General features: G+C 40.1%; 1 protein-coding gene across 3 annotated transcripts in view; it reads right to left on the minus strand.

Annotated features, from left to right (window-relative positions):
* The window catches only part of PIEZO2 (piezo type mechanosensitive ion channel component 2), a 443,043-nt gene that overhangs the window by 139,278 nt on the left and 282,372 nt on the right, over positions 1 to 21,393 (minus strand). For all 3 annotated transcript variants that reach the window (XM_074987458.1, XM_074987460.1, XM_074987459.1), the window contains exon 8: positions 973 to 1,141. In XM_074987458.1, the coding sequence (XP_074843559.1) occupies positions 973 to 1,141 (169 nt within the window). The remainder of the gene's footprint in view (positions 1 to 972; positions 1,142 to 21,393) is intronic.

Here is a 21,393-nt window from a genome sequence, read left to right on the forward strand (position 1 = left end):
CGTATACTACCATGCACAGCATTACCAAACTCAGCCTCCAAAGTCATGAGTCAGACAGCTACAAACCATGGTATTTTTAAAAATAATAAAATAAGGGCTCATTGCATTTGCCTTTTACTTTTTGAGTCTTCAGGGTGCCCTTGTGGAAGCGTTTCCCTGCTTTTCTACAGACCCCGTGAGAGCTATAAACTACTTTTTTTAAAAACCGGAAGCTGAGTTTTGCACGTAATCACATGGATCCTGGACTTGAGGCTTTAAGAAAAACACCAAATATTGCTAGACTCATGTTAAAGTCATACGATTAAGCAAAACTGTGATGTGCCCACGTATGAGCTGAAGGGACTTTTGAGAAAATGTATTTAAGACAGCAATGTGGACATGACCATCTCACAGAAAAAAATATTCTACTGTAAGATTCTCAGATTGTTACTGACAAAAATGCCACTGTGGGGGTGCTCTGGGGGTGGAACACACAGACAAAATTTAGTGGGTGCAGAACATCCACTGGCACCAAGCTCCCCTCTTCTGTTCCCTTTCCCTCTATGACTCTTATGACGCTGTTAACCAGTTCCTCCCCACCCTTTCGGAATACCGCACACAGCTGTTTCGCAGTGTTCAGGAAGTTCCAGAGGGTGGGAGATGGGGCACGCTTGGCACTGGAAGAGACAGGGTGGGAAGAGACAGGGACTATGGAGAAGGAGTGGAATGGAGGTGGGGCAAGATCAAGCAGGGGTGGGAACTTGGGAGAAGGGATGGAATCGGGGGGCAGAGCTGGGGTGGGAAGAGACGGGGGGCAGGGGCTTGGGAAAGGGGTGGAATTAGGGCAAAGCCTAGAGTGGAGGAGGAGAGCTAAGAACCCCGCAGCTGGAAAGAAAGTCAGCATCTACGCTTACAGTCACTGGGAAGCACTAGCAAAATTCTACTCTGGCAGTTCTTTGTCTTCATAAAGTGGAAAGAAGAAAAATATATTACCGTTACAATGGGCTCCTGTAGCCAAAGGCGAATAAGAGTGGCCAAGGTGTAGTACATCACCAGCAGTAATATGGGATTGGCGTGGTGATACCAGACTAGGTCTTGGTTTGCTATAATCTTCCACGTGCTTGAGCAATTGGTTTGAATTATTGACGTTATGCCAAATAACCTGTTCAAAGAGAGCAAGAAAAAATTAGAGGATGAATATTAAATTTTAAGATGTTTAAAAATGCAATTAACTCACCCCTTATTATCCTTAATTTTGTTTATTTTTTCCACTTTATAGAATTTACTTTAAATGCAGTTTGATCTAATTAAAGTTTTATTGCTTTGTGTGTGTCTTAATTGAAACTCTCCCAACCGCAACGTGTCTGAGTACAGGTTGAACCTCTCTAACTTGGAATTCTCTCATCCAGCAACTTCCCTAAACCAGCATGATTTTAGTTAGCTGGACATACATTTATGATGGCGTGGCCAAGATTCCCATTTTCCCATAAGGTTTGTTTACAAGCACCAGTCCTGGCTCTCACTGTTCTGTGCTGTTATTTAGCTCTAATTTAACCCTAAATGTCTTCTAAGAAACTGAATAAGCAGTAGAAGTGTTGGCAATGTGCTAGATAATACTGACCTCCCCAGTCCAGCAAATTCTATTGTTCGGCACTGGTCACGTCCCGAGGGTGATGGATGAGAGAGGTTCAGCTTGCATGTTCATATTCCAAATGGATTAGGTTTGGAATAGAAAATATTAATTTAAGATGGGCTATATTTGATAGAACTATTTATGATTAACTAAGAATGCCAGAGCTATAATTTCTTTGGAAGAATTAAGCAGGGATCTCTAGTCACTTAAGTATGCTATATTCTTCAATTTTAATTAGGCAGCAAGATATGCTAAATCCTTTCTGCAGGATTACTGCATGCCTTACCTTCTGAAACACTACAGAATCACTTCAACCAACCAACAAATACAGTATTTCCATTAAATGTACTACTGGGTGTTTGTACTATGGGGGGGTTATGAAAGGAAAAGAATTAAAAAGGGAGACTCCACATCTTCTCATTCATCAGGAATTATCTACTTGGGTGTAACAGAATTCAGAAATCTCTGAAGTTAGCGTTCTAACACATTCTATTAAACCATCTCCTTAGTGGTCACTCCTCGTCCTGATCGTCAATATGAGCCAGAGGCTATAAACTTTAAGACATCTTGCAGCTTTTGGGTGGATCCACTGCTTATAAAAGTAAAAGAGAATTCCACATATAAAATGAAGTGCTGTAACTACAGAGAAGTTTGAGCAGCCAGGTTTGGAAATGGCTCAGGCTCAAACTTCCCCAGAGTTCAAGCACATTTGGACCTAGTGCTTTGGTCCAAGTCTGCCTAACTGCAACATATGCTAAACTGTATTATGTTAATATTTTACTATCATGCTCTCTAGCATATCATCTGTTGCCTTTTGTCCTCTCTCTCAAACCAACTCCCATCTCTTTTACTGATTAGATACATCGAGCTCGCACCATTCTATTTTAATCCTTTATTTCATATTACATTCTTCTCTTTAATACTGTAAAATTTTCTTTATAAGTATGGCATTGAATCTCACAAGCTCTGTTTCACAGCTGTTTGATTGTGCCAGGACAAGATCCAACTCTTGCTCAACTCTGTAGAAATCTTTAGTGTACACTAATATCAGCAAAAGAAAGAACTCCTACCGTAGTATGTCATCTACTTTATCTCTCTGCTAGCATAGAAATGATTCCTACAGTATATTTCCCACTGCTTTGTACAGCTATTTTGAAATAACTTTGCTGGGCAGACATACCTGGAGTATTTCTGCATCCTTCTGAGTGGTACTCAACATAACATTCGTTATTTGACTTATCCAAAGAATACTGACATCCAAACGAAATATTTCCATTCATTTAATGGGCTTTGTGGACTGTCACAAACTGCCTGACATGCAGCATTTGTGCCCAGCCATTAACTCCAGCACAAATTCTGGGTGCACGGCACCAATCAAGCTCAGATCCTAAAACCATTTAGTTTTTCAAAGCTTTTAAATCCATAGCAAATATTCTGGGATAACTTCCAGAACACAATGTTGGAGAACAGGTGATATATGAAATACCATGTTTCAATGTAGATATTTTAATATCAGAAACATGTCAGAAAATAAGCCCAACTTAGGGTTGGTTATGGTTTGAGCTTGGTTCTAACCTTAATGGATTTATTTTCCAACATATATAACATATACCATAAATGTGGAAAAGAAATGAAATGCAAAACTTGACAAGCATGTAGTTAATGGGCAGTAGGTTTAAAACAAATAAAAGGAAGTTCGTCATGCAGCGCACAGTCAACCTGTGGAACTCTTTGCCAGAGGAGGCTGCGAAGGCTAGGACTATAACAGGGTTTGAAAAAGAGATACATAAATTCACGGAGGTCAGGTCCATTAATGGCTATTAGCCAGGATGGGTAAGGAGTGGTGTCCCTAGCCTGTTTGTCAGAGGCTGGAGATGAATGGCAGGAGAGATTGCTTGATCATTACCTGTTTGGTCCACTCCCTCTGGGACCCCTGGCACTGGCCACTGTCAGCAGAAAGGATACTGGGCTGGATGGACCAGTATGACCATTCTTATGTTCTTATAGTTTGTTCAGTGTGTACACTGCGAGAATATCTGGAGAAACCAACTATTACTGTATAGTTTTTTATTTAGAAAAGTCATATACAGCTTCTTCCAAAAAAAATGATTTTCCAGGTACAATGCAGAAAACCATTCTGTTTTTGCATGAGGCAGGAGTTGTTTCTTTCAAAGTACAACTTGGTATTTCAAAAAACATATTTTATCGAAATCAGTGAATTCACAGAGAAAATGATCCAAAAAAGGTTTTAATTTGCAAAGGCCAGAAGGACCTTTACTACTCTGCTGAGGAACATTAAGGAACAGCTCACTTAAAAATAGCTTTTATAAACAAAAGTAACAGGTGGTTGTCCCACTGCTGTTTTTCAAGACCATTTTCCCAGCAAAAAGCTATCCAATGAATCTGTGAATTATCCATTTGGTGGATGTACTCTGAACTTCCAGAACTCTTTCGGACAAAGTTGCAGGCTCTGACTCTGATAAATATCTAATATATATTTGAGAGAATGTGTGCCTCTGTGAGCCTGTCTGTTGAAGAATGCCATCTCAATGGTAAGAGCAAGGACCACCACATTCAGTATGCAGCTTCCTCTAATCCTACCTTAAAGCACCATCACGGTTTGGTTGTGGCAGGAGAATGGGATGTGCATGCAATATGATTCTGTTTGATGAGCAAACAGAGAGGGGTCTAATAGCAGGGATTCTTATAATCTACAAAGACGAGAGGGGGCCAGCAAGCCCGCAATCCCAACACCCCAGAGAGCTGTGGAGCAGAGACCTGCTGGGCAACATGGACCCCCAGAAGCAGATGGTGGCCAGGCAGCACCCCTCCTCCAGCCTCCGGCTGTGACTCCTGCATTCCACATTTCCTACTCTGAGCCCTCCTCCCACAGAACTCCCAACCCCCTGCCTGCTCGCCTGTATCCCAATCCCTGTCCTGAGCCCCCAGAAGGACACAAACCATGTCAGGTAAATCTATTTTAATAATTTGGAATCAAAATGATATTGACACGGTGGAAATGTTTTTAATTGAAAACCAAGAAAAAATTCTCTCTCATGATATTCTGAATTATGGAGCTGAAGTGTCACACAGATACAGCACTCAGTTCACACTCATCTAATTTACAATAATCTATTGGTAACATGATCCAATGTCCAGTTTTTAAAGGGACAGTCCCGTATCTAAGCTCCCCTGCAGGTGCCCTGACCTCTCCTTAAAAATGGGCAAATTTTTCCTTAATTTTCTGTCTCCCACTTCACCAGTCCTGGCAGGTCCTGCTAATGGCCAGACCCCTGTTTGCTAGCTGCTTACTGTTGGCAGGGAAGGGTCTAGTGGTGGATGATGGACACAGGAACTAAATTCCAATAATAGTCCCGGCTGTGCCATATGCAGAGGAAATGCCACCTCCCTACTTTGACTCAGTTTTCCCATTTCTACAGCCAAAGATTACGGTAGCCTTTTTATGCACAGTTTCACATTGGAACATTACGTTCATTTGCTTATCTACCAGGATAATCAAGCTCTTTGCAAAAGCACTGCTTTCCAGGATACAGTCCTATCTTGTATCGAAAGTCCAGATTGTTCCCAGCTATATGACCTCAAATTTTGCTGCGTCAAAACAAACAGTATTTGTTTTCTCCCATCTTACAAGAGATCCCTAACATACTGTAAGCAGGTGTGAAAGGATTAGATTTTTATCAGTCAGTGTTGATAAGTATGGATTTCTCTGTACACAAAAAAAAACACTTCAAAAACTATGACTATTTACAGATATGGTAAGTAAGCAAATAAACTGTGAGAAATTATTAGTGTTTGAATTAAGGATATTTACTTTGGATCTTTTTGACATGTGATGTTGACAATTCGCCTTTTAACAGCTATGAAGACTTAACTTTTGAATCTCAACATCTTCTCTCATCAGTTATTGCCACACAATTTCCACCAACCGTGAACATTTAAAGTGACAAAACACTTTAGAAAAATCAACAAATATTATTCATTGAAATGATCAAAAATAAAAATCAAACTCTGCCAAGCCACTGTGAAAGTAAACCTTTCATCATTATTTACCACCCCACAAACTTTTATATCACCTCCAAACTTAAACAGAAAAGATATTAAGCAACATCAAACCAAGAACCACTCCCTACAAGACCCAATTTCATGCTTCACTGAACAAGAGTGATATGGGTACTAATTGTTGCACTACATAACAATACAACATACGACCAGCAAGAGGAAACCTTTTAAACTTAATACTTCCATGTCATAAATAAGAACATTGGTTAAAGAAGCCCATACATAGCCTTACGAAATACGAGATAGCTGCATTGTTGTGATAGTAGTAGATATGTCGTAGCAAGTTTTTCACATACTGCAAGGCAAACCAAATATCTCCTCTGACAGGAAAGCTTTTCTTAATTAACTACACTTTTTTAAAAAAAATATAAAGAAAATGCAGTTAAAATACATATGCATGGTACTTCTAATTCAGACTTGTTCATTTTGGAACTAACAGCATATGTGATTTCATTAATGAAGTTCTGATTTAATCAAATTTAATTCTAGTGTTTAAAGTCAGGAAACAATATGCTAGAAAATGCTATTTTTGATCACTCAATGCCAGAAACCACCAGTTTGCATTAATGGTTAGGAACAGTTGTTTAGTAATTAAGGCCCCTAAAAACCACAGTTTGCTGCAGAAAGCTTGCAAGTGAATAACTTTTCACACGGTAATGGGGATTTGCATCCTGATTCACTAGATGGAAGTAAAACACACAGCAGCTTTTCTCACGAGCACACACTGATGTGCAGCAATGAGCAGTCCACAGTTTATTCATGTAACTATGCATAAAAAATTCATTCAGTGCTCTGGATCGAAGAGGACAGCAAGTGATTCATAATGGCAGGAAAACATCTCTTATGATTTACTATTGATTAGGCTTCTTCTGAAGGGGCTTCAAGCGGGACTGACTCTCGCGTTGGCTCAAGTTCTAGTGAGCCTCTCACTGGCTGAATCACAGATAATCGTAAGCTCTGCACACTGTTTTGGTTTGGGTTCTCAGGCATTGTTGCAGGATTTCAAAGTCTGGTGATTGAGAAATGACAGCTTTTGTTCCACTTTAATTGTATTGGTTGGCAGATTAATAAAAACTAACCCTCTTTTCCAATATTGTCCAAATTCTCTCTGAACATCGGCCACTGATTTTTCAGGCCAGACACACAAGCTCAAGCAAATAACATGTTAATGTATACCATAGCTTTTTAGTGCTCCACCCCATCTAGAAATGACAAAGTGAAGCAGTGAAATAGGTCACATCCTAACAGTTATTGAAACGTGGGAGGACCTAAATGGTTCTCTGAAAATAGCTGAAATTTCATTTTTTTTCTAAGCTGACAGGGCCAAAAAAAAAGAAAGAAAGAGATTAAGACCAACTAGCCAATATTCCCCCTCCCCACCCACCCCAAAAAATCTGTACAGCTATTGCATGTGATGTTAGCTCATCTGGCAGAAGTCAGAAGCCACTGCTTCCGTGGGATGTAAAGATAAAAGGAAGCATAAATTCCCAGAACAAGTGTGATTGTATTGTCATTTGAGCTTGGGAAATAATAAAAAGCATCAGTACTTGCACATTTGTTTATAGGGTAAAAAGCAATTTTTGTAAAGGTAGCAGAAGCTCTTGGGCCCTTTTTGGAACCGTTGTAATAGAAGTAACAATGCCGTCTAATTTTAGAGACAGTAATGCAAAATGCTTTCAGTTGGTGCTGTGCTGGCTCTCCTTGTTTCTAATTTATACACTGTATTAAAGCAATTTAAAATACACGACTAAATAATTTTCCGATACTACTTTTTATATATCTCTTTTTCAGATATTCTGTACCCTGTGGGGTCACATCCCCTACTCTCCTGCGGAGCTGCAACTCCTGTTAATTTTTGTGGACAGTTACTCCACTATACCTGAGAGTATGTGGAAATAATGGGACCATCCCTGCAATCAGCTCTTCACACATGGATCCAGACACTGGCCTGCAAGGACATCTTTTTCCTTTCTGTCTTATGTAACTGGTACAGGATGAACCTCTCTAGTCTGGCAACACTCGGGACCTGACCGGTGCTGAACAAGAGAATTTGCTAGACCTCAGGAAGTCAATGTTTTCTAGAACATTACCAACACTTCCACTGCTTACTGGGCTCTTAGAAGACATTTAGGGGTAAATTACAGCTAAATAACAGCACAGAACATTAAGAGCCAGGATTGGTGGTTGTAAATAAACCTTATAAGACGCTGAGAAACTTGGCCACACCCATGATATGTGGTTGTCCAGCTAACTAAAATCATGCTGGATTACAGATGTTGTCAGACAAGGGTGTGCCAGCCTAGAGAGGTTCAACGTGTACTGAACTGATCAACGCAGCGCTATAGTGTAACAGAGGAAAATGAAAATGTGATTAGGGAAATTGAAATTGTGGCTTTGCAAAACATTGAGGCTACGTCTACACTAGCACACTCCATCGAAGTAGCCTATTTCGACATAAGAACATTGAAATAGGCTACTTCGATGCGTAGCGTCTACACATCCTCCAGGGCTGTTGCCATCAACATTCAACATCAAAGTAGCGACAGAGAACATCAAAAGGAGCCACCCCGGAAGGAAATGGGGAGCGTCCACACACACAAGTGCTCCCCGTTGAAATAAGGGGCCAGCAAAGCCCCAAGCCGCTCCCTTAAAGGGCCCCTCCCAGACACACTTGGCCTGCACAGCAAGAGATCCACAGAGCTGACAACCGGTTGCAGACCCTATGCACGCAGCATGGACCCCCAGCTGCAGCTGCAGCAGCAACAGCCAGAAGCCCTGGGCTAAGGGCTGCTGCACGCAGTGACCATAGAGCCCTGCAGGGGCTGGACAGAGCGTCTCTCAACCCCTCAGCTGATGGCCGCCATGGAGGACTCCGCTATTTCGTAGTAGTGGGACGTGGATCGTCTACACACACCCTAGTTTGACATTCAACGTCGAAGTAGGGCGCTATTCCCATCTTTGGATAGGAATAGTGATTTCGATGTCTCGCTGCCTAACGTCGATTTCAACGTTGAAATAGCACATGGCACGTGTAGACGCGACACGTCTATTTCGACGTTGTGTCAGCTACTTCGAAGTAGCTGGCTGGTGTAGACTCTCCCTTAGAGGTTTACTGAATAAATATATTTTTTTCCAATCAAAAGCATTCATATCATACAAAGTTTTTTAAAATAAAGTTTCATCATAGTCAAACTTAAATTTACACAAAAACATTCTTATTATTGATGATACAAATGTTAGCATTTAATCACTCAACAATATTAATGCTAGCTCCATATTATAAAAGCAGTTTCATCTACATGGAAAGAATTCCTTATTGTTCACACTGGACCTCCTCTCTAGCATAAAACACCATAGATGTATAAAAGGTGAAAGACAAGTATGAGTAAATGTATTACAAAGTCAATTGATGATGTAAAATGGGAGGTGACCAGAGAACAGGATGTGGAGGGCGGCGGGGGCGGGGAATAGTTCAGTGGTTTAAGCGTTGGCCTGCTAAACCCAGGGTTGTGAGCTCAGCCCTTGAAGGCACCATTTAGGGATCTGGGACAAATAGAGTAATTTAAAAAAAGAAAAAAAAAAGTGGGGGGAAGGTGCTTGGTCCTGCCAAGAGGGCAGGGGACTGGACTCCATGACTTCCTGAGGTCCCTTTCAGTTCTATGAGATGTGTGTGTCTGTATCAAGGTAAAGACAAGCATCATACTGCTGAAGCAAAGGTGTATAGCCAATTCCTATAGGAGCAACATTTACTCTTTTTTTATTTACTTTTTGTTATTACGGAAACCTTTTTCACAGTGCTTGATACTTATAACGTCATTACTTAAAATAACAGCAAGGTTAACAGCTTTTTTTTTTTTTTTTTTTTTTTTTTTTTTTTTTTAATAACCTTAAAGCACTTTGTTACAAATTAAAAGAATGACCTCTTTCCCTAGACTAAGATACAATATTAGAAGGTAATACCACTTTCCACCTTGTTTAAACTTGTTTAATATACGAAACATTTAGGGAATTTTTTTCCAATTTGTTCCAGACCAAAATGTAGTTATCCTAGGAAAAGGAAGTTAGCAAAATCTGAAATTAATCAAAATGAACAGATTCCTTTTCAATTTCTTTACAAACACAAAGATAGTCCAGAGGTGAATATTTGTAAAAAGGTTGGTATAATTTTCATACGCTATCTTAAAATCTGCTTAAGAGGGGGGAAAAGATGTTTTCACACTTTACAAAAGTTGTTCAGATGCTTTTTTCCTCAAATCCCTTAAAAGGGAGGCATCTTTTTTTAAAACCACAGACTTAACTTTGATTTAGCCCTCAGTGATAGATACAAGTTTTGTCAAACCAGAAATTGGCTAGAATAAAAAATGTTTTTTGAAATAAAGTCACTGTATGGAAAAGAACAAACACCTTTATAACATATTCTTTTCTTCAACAACGTCAGTAGCCCTTACTCTCATAAGGACGCTCACTGATTTTAAGGAGATTAACAATGACAAAAGCTACTCACATAAGTAATGGCTTGTCAAAAAAATCACACCCTTACAACACATTCTGAGTTCTGTTATCCAGATAAACTCCCATACAAACATAATATTGCCTGAGTCTCACAACACACACTGAAATAAACACAGTGAAAAAGTAAATAATCCAGCAGATCTGACAGCCCCATCCAGACCTTAACTCTACCCAGAAGATTATTACAGATTGATATATGTTGCACACTTAGGGGAACAAGCCTCCAAAATACATTAAATTTTAATGAACCTTATGTTTTAAAAGAGGCATTGGATGATGGGACCTAAAGAGGAGGAAAAGGTGTCCAGAGTATATTGAGGGTCTAGAAGGATTAAGGTTAAGATGATCAAGTCTGCCTTCAGCAGTGGAAAAATCAGCCTTTTGCCACCCCAAATTTACTTGAAAATTCCAGAACCACTTACCTCCACTAATGGCTTGATTCTGCAAGTTTCACTTCACACAATTCAATGGGACTCCTACGTACAGTGGGCTTGTGGAATCTGGTCCTAATCCACAGCCAGGTTTAAACTTTTAATTTAGGCTGGTTTTGAGTGACTCAAAAATGTACAAAACATCTGTGGTAACCAGTCTATAACGTGAAAAAACGTTTGTATTCATACCTGGATAATTCAAAATGGTCTTAATGGAATTTTTCCCATGCTTACTACAGCAGCAATTTATTGTTTGGGTTGAGGAGGAGTAATTTTTAGCTCCAAGAGGTTGTTTTAAGCATCTGACTTAGAATGTAAGTGCTGTCCCCTCAGTCATAACTACAGTGTTGCTATCACAATGCTATAATATGCACATTGAGCGTGAGGGGTTATGGTTAAGCAGATCATTGTAACTTTTGTTTGAATATCCTCATGTTTTTATAGTTCTTTAGCAGATGTCTGTTTGTACTTTTTTTCTACTGAGACCTGGTTTCCATAGCTCCGATTGGATCAGAGTGTTTCTGGCAATGACAAAACCATCACCACCAATATAGCTTCCACCCTTTTCTTTTATCCCATGGCTTTTCCTTTAAGGGAAAGTTAACCTCAAATGCAGAGCTCTTATGTGTGAAACCGCACCCAAAAATACAGAATTTAAAGCTTAGAGGCAAATATCATCTGTGTAATGTAAGTAAAGGGTGAAATTACGAGCCATTAATACACAAATAAATGCAGAGAAGAAAGGATTACACCCTGAGGTTTGAGCATTATATGAAAGTTAGCAAAAATTCTCTAACTACAACATCGCTCATAATTGAAAAAAAAAAATCTTACAGGCGCCCATAAAAATTCATTTTGCTCTCAAGTGTATTAACAACATTAAAAAAGGATGTTAAATATTATTTGCTACAAAACCTATTTTTGTAAAGCAACCAAATAACGGAATATTTTCTGCAGCTATGTAACTGGAAGTTGTTAGGCTTTGAAAGCCATTAAAAACAAATGGATCTCAGACATTCAAATACTATATTAATACGTGAAATAATGCAGCTGTCTTCTGGAGACTTAAGTGTGACTAGAAAGATTTGTGTGTTGCACCTTGTTTCATACAACATTAACAATTTGGAATTACTCTCTGCAGTGGTAGAAATGCCAATATCTTGACTTTAGAGGAATAATATCCCAAAGGTTTTACTCATGTTCTGGATACAAGCAAAGCCCTTTGCAACTTGGTTGGAGGCTACTTTCTGAAGCACAGCATGAAAAAGTTAACATCCATCTGCAAACTTTTTCCCCAAGGTTTTTATGTTGTTTCTTCATCCATGCAGCAACCATGTATTACTGTGAATGCTCTACTCCTGTGCTGGTAGGGGAAGAAAAATTTCAAAATTCTGTGCCAAAACCTTAGAGTTCTGCAAAATTTTGCTTATTTTATCTGTTAAAATAGTGCAATATAATCACACCAGTTTCAATTGTTTCGGTAATTTATTTAAGTTCAACTAGAAAAAAGGAAGTCACAATAACTATTCAGCATTTACCAAACACCTGAAAGTTAAGTTACAAACACCAGTAACAAATATCCTGCATTCCAGTTATAATCCTGAATTTTCATTAAAATTATATTACAGAACACCAAATACATACACACACACACACACACATATGCAGGATGCTGTTTTAAATCGCTCAGCGTTTCACACATGAACATCATAGAAGTTTTGCTAGTCATTGTTTTGGACCAGGCTTGATACTTTAGGAAGTGCTTGATTCTGACTGTCCTGACATTTTATTGGTTGCTTGGCAAGTGTGTTTTATTTGCCTTCAAATTTATTTTTTTTTTATTTTCATAGCATAAGTAAAATACATCCCGATCTGTCACCTAACCACACTGCAGGAGCAATGTGTGTGGGGGAGTAACACCAGGGCCACATGCGCCCAGAACCTCCCTTAAGCCACACCACTCCAGGAAAGGATGGGATCACCCCTGCACTTGCTGGAAGCTGCATGGCACTTCCAGAAGATGAGGCAGGAGGGGGGTCAGAGTAGGGGTGCGGCCGGGCCTAGGGGTAGCAGGGATAGGGGCAGGGTGGAACAAGGGTGGACAGGTGAGGGGCTTGGGACAATGGAGGCTAAGGAGGGCATATGACCTGATCCCCCCTCACCAGTCACCAGTGCCCAAGGGTCCCAGGCTGACACAAGAAAGAAGTGTGGAAGATCTTCATGGATGAGGAATCCCTTACTGTTAGTTATACTAAAGCTCCTTTACATGACTTTGGTAATCTAAGGGCTTGAAGACTTTTACAGGGTTTTATGTTCAAGTCCTGGGGGAATTGACTAAGAATGGGAACAGTTAGCTAAAAAGAGGAACATTAACAACGTTACTATGCAGGCAGGCTGCTACCTTTCTGCCTCACAGAATGAGATCAGTTAACTAGCAGACAAGCTGCTTCATTTCTACCTCCTGGACATGGTCTGCTTCTTGAATAATATAAAGCCCGAGGCTTCCATGCCAGGGAGCTGAAGTAACAAGCCAGAGGGACTGAGTCTCTCCTCTCTTTTTGGCACACATATGAATAAGCCCACCCCAGCCAGCCCTTCCCCCCCACACTTTGAGGCTGCTCCAGGCACGTAGGAACAGACACACTGAATCGGCTTTTGGGGTAGAAGCACAGACTTCTATCAGGAATAACTGTCTGATGGGCATTAATATAACACTTGTTTTATGGCAGATCAATGAACTATACCAAAGTTGTAAAAGCTGGCCCTTGCGGCAGGCCTGGATCAGCCGATGTGCACTCTATCCACCTGCATAGGGACCACACCGGCTCGTCTCTGGGGTGGTCACTGGCTGGCTCTTTTTAAAATTGTCCTAGACAACTTTTTTGCTAGTTGTCATGCACCAGGATTATTTCACTTGTTCTTAAAAATTGTTTGTTAATTTCATAGAAATCATAGTCCAGACACTTGCACTCATGTATCATCTAGATCAGGAATCGGCAACTAGAACTCAATAATTCAAGAGCCGCAATGCATGGGAATATGAGACAGTCCTTAATAAACAACATCAAACCATACTTTTTAAACCCCCTATTTTGAGAACAGCACACACACACACACACACACTTCCCACAATGAACTACACACATTAAAGTGGGAGTTATCCAGTGTTTCAAGATCACATATTTGCAACTTAGATAGGAGCTGTTCATTATGGGGCTTTTAGATGTTCACTGAAATATCAAAAATTATCAGGGGGGTGGTTTTGTGTGTGTGTGTGTGTGTGTGTGTGTGTGTGTGTTTAAAAACTTTGCATTTATGGTGTCAGGAGCCACAAAGAAGTCCTTAAAGAGCTGCATGTAGCTCCAGAGCTGCAGGATGCAGACCCCTGATCTAGACCATCCCTGATAGGTGTTTGTAAAACCTGCTCTCAGAAATAACCTATGATGGTAATTCCACAACCTCCCTGGGTAATTTATTCCAGGGCTTAACCACCCTGACAGTTCAGAATTTTTTTTTTCTAATTTCCATCTTAAACCATCTCTCCTGCAATTTAAACCCAGTGCTTCTTGTCCTACCACCAAGAGGTTAAGGAGGTCAATTTTTCTCCCTTCTCCTTTGTTATAACCTTTCAGGTACTTGAAATTTGTCACTATGTCCCCTCTCAGTCTTCTCTTCTCCAGACTCAAACATTTTTGCCCCCTATCTTTCCTTATAGGTCACGTTTTCTAGACCTTCAATCATTTTTGTTGCTCTTCTCTTGCCTGTGTCCAATTTATTGTTCTCTTCCCTGAAATGTGGCATCCAGAACAGAACACATACTCCAGCTGAGGCCTAATCAGTGTGGAGCAGACTGGAAGAATTACTTCTCATGTCTTGCTTATGATGTTCCTGCTCATGTGACCCAGAACCCTCCCTTCCTTCCTGGCCGCATCATCTACACTACAGTGATCGTTTCAAAGATGATCTTCAGGAAGATCTTCTCCAGAAGATCTTCTTTTGAAAGAGCACATCCACATACAAAAACATGGATCAAAAGAACAATCTGCTCTTTGAAAGACAGTGTCCACAAAGCCCCTGCTCTTTAGAAGGAATGGACCAGTGACTGAAAAATCCAGCGCCACGAGGACTGCTTTTTCAAAAGATGGGCCCACGGAGTGTCTATATACACTTTTTTTCTGAAAGATTCTTTGGGAATAAGGTGCTCTTCCTCATTTGTGAGAAGAAGAGGGCCTCTGGAAGCAGCACTACACTCTTTCAAAAGGAATTTGAAAAAGCACACTTCACGTGTGGATGCTCCACTTGTTCTTTCAGAAGAGGGCCTGATTTTCCAGAAGTACTTGGTAGTGTACTGGTCTGTCTTTCTTCTTCATCAACATTACACTGTTGACTATATTTATTTTGTGAGCCACTAAGAGCCCCAGGTCCCCTTTGCAGAACTCCTTCCTAGGCAGTCCTTTCCTATTTTGTATGTATGCAACTTATGCCTTCCTAAGTGGAGTATCATCATCAGACATTGTTTGTCATCAGAACAGAAAAACCACCATATTGCAGCAGACCAATGATCCATCCAGCCCAGTATCCTGTCTTCTGAAAGTGACCCAGGCCAGGTACTTTCGAGGGAATAAACAGAGAAGATAAAATGGAGAGATACATCCCCTGTCACCCTGTTCCAGCTTCTGGCTAAGAAAAGCTAGGGACACTTTTAAGCATGTTTTTGCATCACTGCCTGATAGGTTCATGAAAGATAGGTCCATTAGTGGCTATCATGTGTTCCTTATAATTTCATACTACTTACTTCAGACTATTTCTTCAGTTTGTCTGGATCATTTTGAATTTAAATCCTAGCCTCCAAAGCACTTGCGACCCCTCCAAGCTTGGCATTGCCTGCAAACTTATAACTTCCTTTGTTATATACAGATGAGAAAGCAATGAGCAAGTAGGCCCAGGTTTCTAGAACCAGTGGGGAAGGAACGTAGTGGCGAAATGGATTTGCCCTCCATGAATTTATGTTCAGAAAATGCTCAGAAATACTGCATAGTACACAAAAAACATTTTCCTTGCCTGAGGGTGAATTTGGATAGCTCTGCATGGCACAGACAGCAGGGTTTAATGCTATTTTGCTTTGCCGGTTAGTAAACGAGGTTCAAAATGAGTGGGAAGAGTGACTGAAGGAACAGCAGCCAAAATTCCACTTCAAAAGTTTTGCATACATGTACATAGAAGGGTGAATACTACCAAAGGGCAGAATGAGCCAGTTCTGAGCCAACAGGTATCTCAGGCTATCAACCTCCCTGTTGCCTTCAGCTCAGATGCTACTGGAATTAAAAACTTACTTGTGTAGCTAACCCACCACATGTGTTTTGTGACCATGTCTTCAATAGAAAGGGAACACATGCAAAACTAATGCTGGTGGGCACAAACATTTAGTAGACTGGAATTATCTGAATAAAACATTAGTGATTCAGGCACCATAACTGAACACGTGATTGTCTGTTAGGACAATAAATTTTTATTGGCCCATGGAGATGTGCTGTCAATATTTTATTGCAGACCAGTGGATAAATTAAGTTGACAAGAGCAGCATTTGCCTTGACAAAGCATGGCAACATATTGATTTCATACACCAGATGGAGAAAGTTTGCAGCAAGATCTATGGAACTAAGTTCAGCACCTTGAGCCAAGAACACTAATTAGAGCTTTGTGAGGCAGTGTGGGCCTTGGGCAAGTGATTTAATTTTCCTGTGTTCACTTCTGATCTGTTAAAAGGGGGATAATTATGTTTATCCGCGTACCTGAGAGAGGTTCAGAAGTGTGCATGGAGACATAGGCCTATTCTGTTGACTCACTTCACTAGCTTCTACTCAAGTGGATGAAAGACAGTGAGTTAAGACAAAAGAGTGGCTAAGCTCTTTCAGGGAAAACCTCCAAAAGTTAACTCAGGACAAAATGTTAGCTAAAGTTTATGTTTGTTGATCTTAAATTGAGAATAAAGGAAAACATGAAAAAAGGCACTACGAATGCAGGGCTTTATGGACACAAAGACCTTGCAATAACTAAAAGTACGGAGTCTGGATAGTTGTATGTCTGCAAATATGTAAATGCACTTAAATGGTTGTAAACACGGACTAAATCAGTTCAATTTGTGTCCATAAGTTACCAACTTAAGCTAAATGGACATAAACAAGGGTTAACGTGGTTTACCTACATCAATAGTTACCTTTTTAATATTTACTCTAGACTGATTTTTAAAATTATACTTTTCTAGTACAGACAAGGATGTGCATCTCCTGTGCTGAGACTGGGGCTCATAAGCACACCAGGATGATTCATCAGTTAATGTTTTTTACGGTAATTTGAAAGTATAAAGAACTATATAAATGCTAATTATCATAATCATCGATGCTGGGTACTACAGAATGTGAAAAGAAAAGGTGGCAGCAGATGTTCAGAAAAATAAGGAGAGGTGCATCTTGCCAAAAGAAATTGCTAATTATAATTCTTTTCTAGTAATACCATAATGCTGCAGAGATCAGAAACTGGTAGGATTATGTGGTTTTATACAAGTACACGTGTGCCTTCTGGGAATGGGCAACCTGTGGCCTTCTTCAGAAATCCATGAATACTGTTGTGCATTCATTTGGTAATATCTTCTAGGTATGTTGTGACAGCTTAACACCAGCTCCTGAGCTTGTGGATGGGGGACCGCTTAGGATGAGTAACTGCACAGAGGCAAAAGTCACAGACCTTGCTCTCCAGTTTGAGGCATATCCTTTTCAAAACACTAACAAATAACTTCTTATACAAAACAAAGGGCAACTAGCTTTTGGCTACCAAAATGAGGGCTCTGTCCTTTAATTCCCATTAAAATCGGTCCATTATGCAAGATCAGGGCCAAGCCCTTCCCTTAGATTTTACGCAGATTTAAAATAGTCACACTTGGCTGACCTTCCAGGTTTATCAAATACTTTAAAGCAGTGATGGATAACCTGTGGCCTTCATGTAGCCCTCCGGGGCTCCACCTGCAGCCCGGGGGACCCCCAGCTGTCCTCCCTCATGCCTCTTGCACACTGGAGCCCTTCACTTCCTTTGCCTTTTTAGATGGGTTTCAGAGCAGCATGAACCAACTCTGCTCCTCCAGCCTCCCAAAGCTGGAATGCCGCAGATCAACTGTTCACCGAGTTCCACCTCTGAGAGGGAGGAAAAGGAGTGGGGACAGAACACATAACAGATGATTTGTGTGCACTGAAAGTGCTGTGTGAGAGAGAGAGAGGAACAGGTAAATGTGAGGCTCCTGTGCGTGAGATGCGTTGGGGAGAGGAAGGCGTGGCCACAGGTGGAACACCAAAGGGCCGCGGGTTTCTGTGGCCCACTGAGGTGAAGGAGGGTCACTCATCCAGCCCACCCACTATTCCTGGTTTTCTATTCCTGCTTTAAAGGCTAAACACCATATATTTGGATACGGGCATATATAAAGCTATAATTAACTATTTTTCTAAATTAATTACATGATGGTGGCATCTTATTCAGGATTTTCTCGCTCCCAGATGGAATCAGAGAAATGAAGGACAGGAAAAGACTATCCCAGCCACAATCACTGAGGCCATTACCTAATATCTAATCTAAACCACCCGTGCTCCAAATTAAGTTGTTTACTTCTTGTCCTCCTTTCAGTGGACCTGAAGAACAATTGATCTGAGAATCCTCTATATAACAGCTTTTAAAATATTTAAAGACTGTTAGCAAGTCCCCCCTCAGTCTATTTTTCCTCAAGACTAAAAATGTCCTTTTTAAAACTTCTCATTCTGAACTGTTAATCATTTTTGTTGCTGTTCTCTGGATTCTCTCCAATTTGTTCATATATCTCAAAGTGCGGTGCCTAGAACTGGACAAAATACTCCACTGGGACTGAATATAGTGGGTTAATAACCTCCCATTTCTTACATATGACTTTCCTATTAACACACCCCAGAATAATTTGAGACTTTTTATGCAACTGCACCACACTGTTGATTCTATTCAATTTGTGATCCACTATAATGCCCAGATCCTTTTCTGCAGCAGTACTGCTTGGCTAATTATTCTTTATTTTAAATTGGGCAATTGATTTTTATTGAGTGTAGTACTTTAAGCCTGTCTTCATTTAATTTCAGCTTGTTGATGTCAGACCAATTGTACAGGTTTCCAAAGTGATTTTTAATTCTAATCCTGTTCTTCAAAGTGCCTGAAACCCCCTCCTACATTGGTGTCATCTGCAGTTTTTACAAGCCTACTCTCTATTCTATTATCCACATCATTAATGCAAATATTGACTAGTAATAGGCACAGAACAAACCCATTGACACTCCACTAGATATGTCCTCTCAGTCAGGCAGCGAACCTACTTCTTGAGTAGGTTTTTTTCAACCAGTTTTGTACCCACCTTAAAATAATTTAATCTAGACCACATTTCCTGACTTTTCTTGGCATGCTGTTCCAACTGGAATGTACTGTTCATTGGCAAGCTTTACAAGAAGAGTGTGAAAGAGGTTTGCACCAGTGTATCTTTGCCCAAACAGAATCTCTGTAGTTATATGTTATGCTAACTCATTGATTTTAAATAAAATGGACAGATTTGCAAAGTTATCCTCATGCATACAATGTTCATATGTAACCTATGGCTGTACATACTCAAGTCTCAATGAATAAATTGTGCCTTTATTTATGTTGCATTTGACTGTAACTGGAGTTTTTTACATTACTTTCATGGGCAGGAAGACTGGATTCATGGTGAATTAGAAGCCTACTGACCATATGAATGTCTAAATATCGGCTGTGAGTGTGCATATATCTGATTTTTTTTTTCAAGCACATCAGACATTACCTCAAAAAAGTTAATTAAAAGTTTGAAAATCTGGCCCCAAAATCTTAACAATAAACTCAAAGAAAGATGTATTCCAGCACTGGTAATATGTACCAATTTGGCAGAATCAAGAGATGGCACGCAGCCAAAGTTATGTTATGCAATGGAGAATGATTTTATGTTTGCAATACAAACCTGGTTTCCGGATACAGTTTATGCATCATTTTGACAGCCAAGACTTTCCTCCCAAATTAATGAGAGCCACCTGTACCGTAGGCCAACTGACAACCAGGTATGCCAAAAAAAACGTCACCAGTTGCATACACACCCGCCATTGTAGCAAAATATAGCTTGGAAACTGGTGTTTACTGGAGATATGTCTACACAGCAGCCTTGTTCCAAAATCAGCTTTTCCAGAATAGCTATTCCAAAATAACTTATTTGGAAATAACCCTCCTACACACAAAATGCACTTCAAAATACCACTTAGCTATTTCAAGATACCTTGTCTAAACACACAGAAACCATTTCAAAATAAAACCATTGGATGCATTATGGCTTATTTGGAAATAGGCACTATTCCCTGTCTTAACAGCACCTATTTCGAATTAGGTTCTACTCCTCATGAAATGAGGTTCACCAATTTAGAAATAAGTTAACTGCTATTTTGACTTTACTTCAAAATAGCAGTTGTGTTGTGTAGACACTAGGATAATTATTTCAAAATAACAGCTGTGTAAACCTACCCTGGGTACAGAAGAAAGCTGTTCTAAAAAGGTCATAGCACATCAATTTGTTTATACTGGTTTCAAGTTAAGGGGAAGATACATAGGCCAATTCATCCCTGGTGCAACTCCAAAAACATGAATAAAGTTGTGCCTGCTTCTGCCAGGACTGAAATTATCACATATAGCTCAGCAGCTACCACGAAAGAGCAACTTTGATTGCTGGATCAAATTAATCAAGATACACCATGTCTGACTTATATACAAAGACAAACAGAAGAGGAAGATGCGTATTCAAGAGGAGATCATTAACCAGCTAACTTTCACACCATTGTCTTCCTCAGAAAATCATTAAACTTATTGATAGTCTTAGATGAAAAAAATACATCTGATCTTCCAGGAGTACACTATTACTAAACTCTTCAACAGATACATATGCATCTGATGAAGCGGGTCTTTGCCCATGAAAGCTTACACTCCAAAACATCTGTTAGTCTATAAGGTGCCACAGGACTTCTTGTTGTTTTTGCAGACACAGACTAACACAGGCGCCCCTCTGATACTAAACTCTTAGTCGTATGAATGAACTTCACATAAATCCTCTTGGATAATCATTCTAGGATTTGGATGAATCTGATTGCCTTTAATAAGGTGATTAAGCTGGAAATCTCACAAGAACAAGCTTGTGAAATTTCTGGTACTTTCTTGCTACAGCTGGTTGGGAACCCTGCCAAAGGGTCTCTTTCTACATTTTCATACTTCAAGCTTTGGAATCTATCAAAATCAGAATGTTGAAAGCCACATCAAAAATAAAACAAAAACAAAACAGCAACAAATGTTAACCAAACATTTTTAGTCTTTGAAAGGTTCTGTTTGTGGTGAAAGCCTGAGTCGGACTCACCCCACCTGTCCTTTCCTCGGCCCATAAAATTGTGTTTGACAATGTCTGGTGTAATAACTATGACCCTGATGTTCCTCTTCTATGGAAATATTCATCATACAAGCAGCAAAACAACAAGAAAAATATGAGCATGGGGGACAGGGAGAGGGATAGGAATCATAAGGTCAGAGGTGGTTCTACACATGCATGGGCATCTGTGAAAACCTCAGATCAAGCATACCTGGTAGATTCATCACAAAGCTTCCACAGTCCCCACCCACCCTGACGACATCATCAGGTCTTCTGCACCAGTA

Source organism: Carettochelys insculpta, chromosome 2 (assembly GCF_033958435.1).
Source record: "Carettochelys insculpta isolate YL-2023 chromosome 2, ASM3395843v1, whole genome shotgun sequence".
Taxonomy (NCBI): Eukaryota; Metazoa; Chordata; order Testudines; family Carettochelyidae; genus Carettochelys; species Carettochelys insculpta.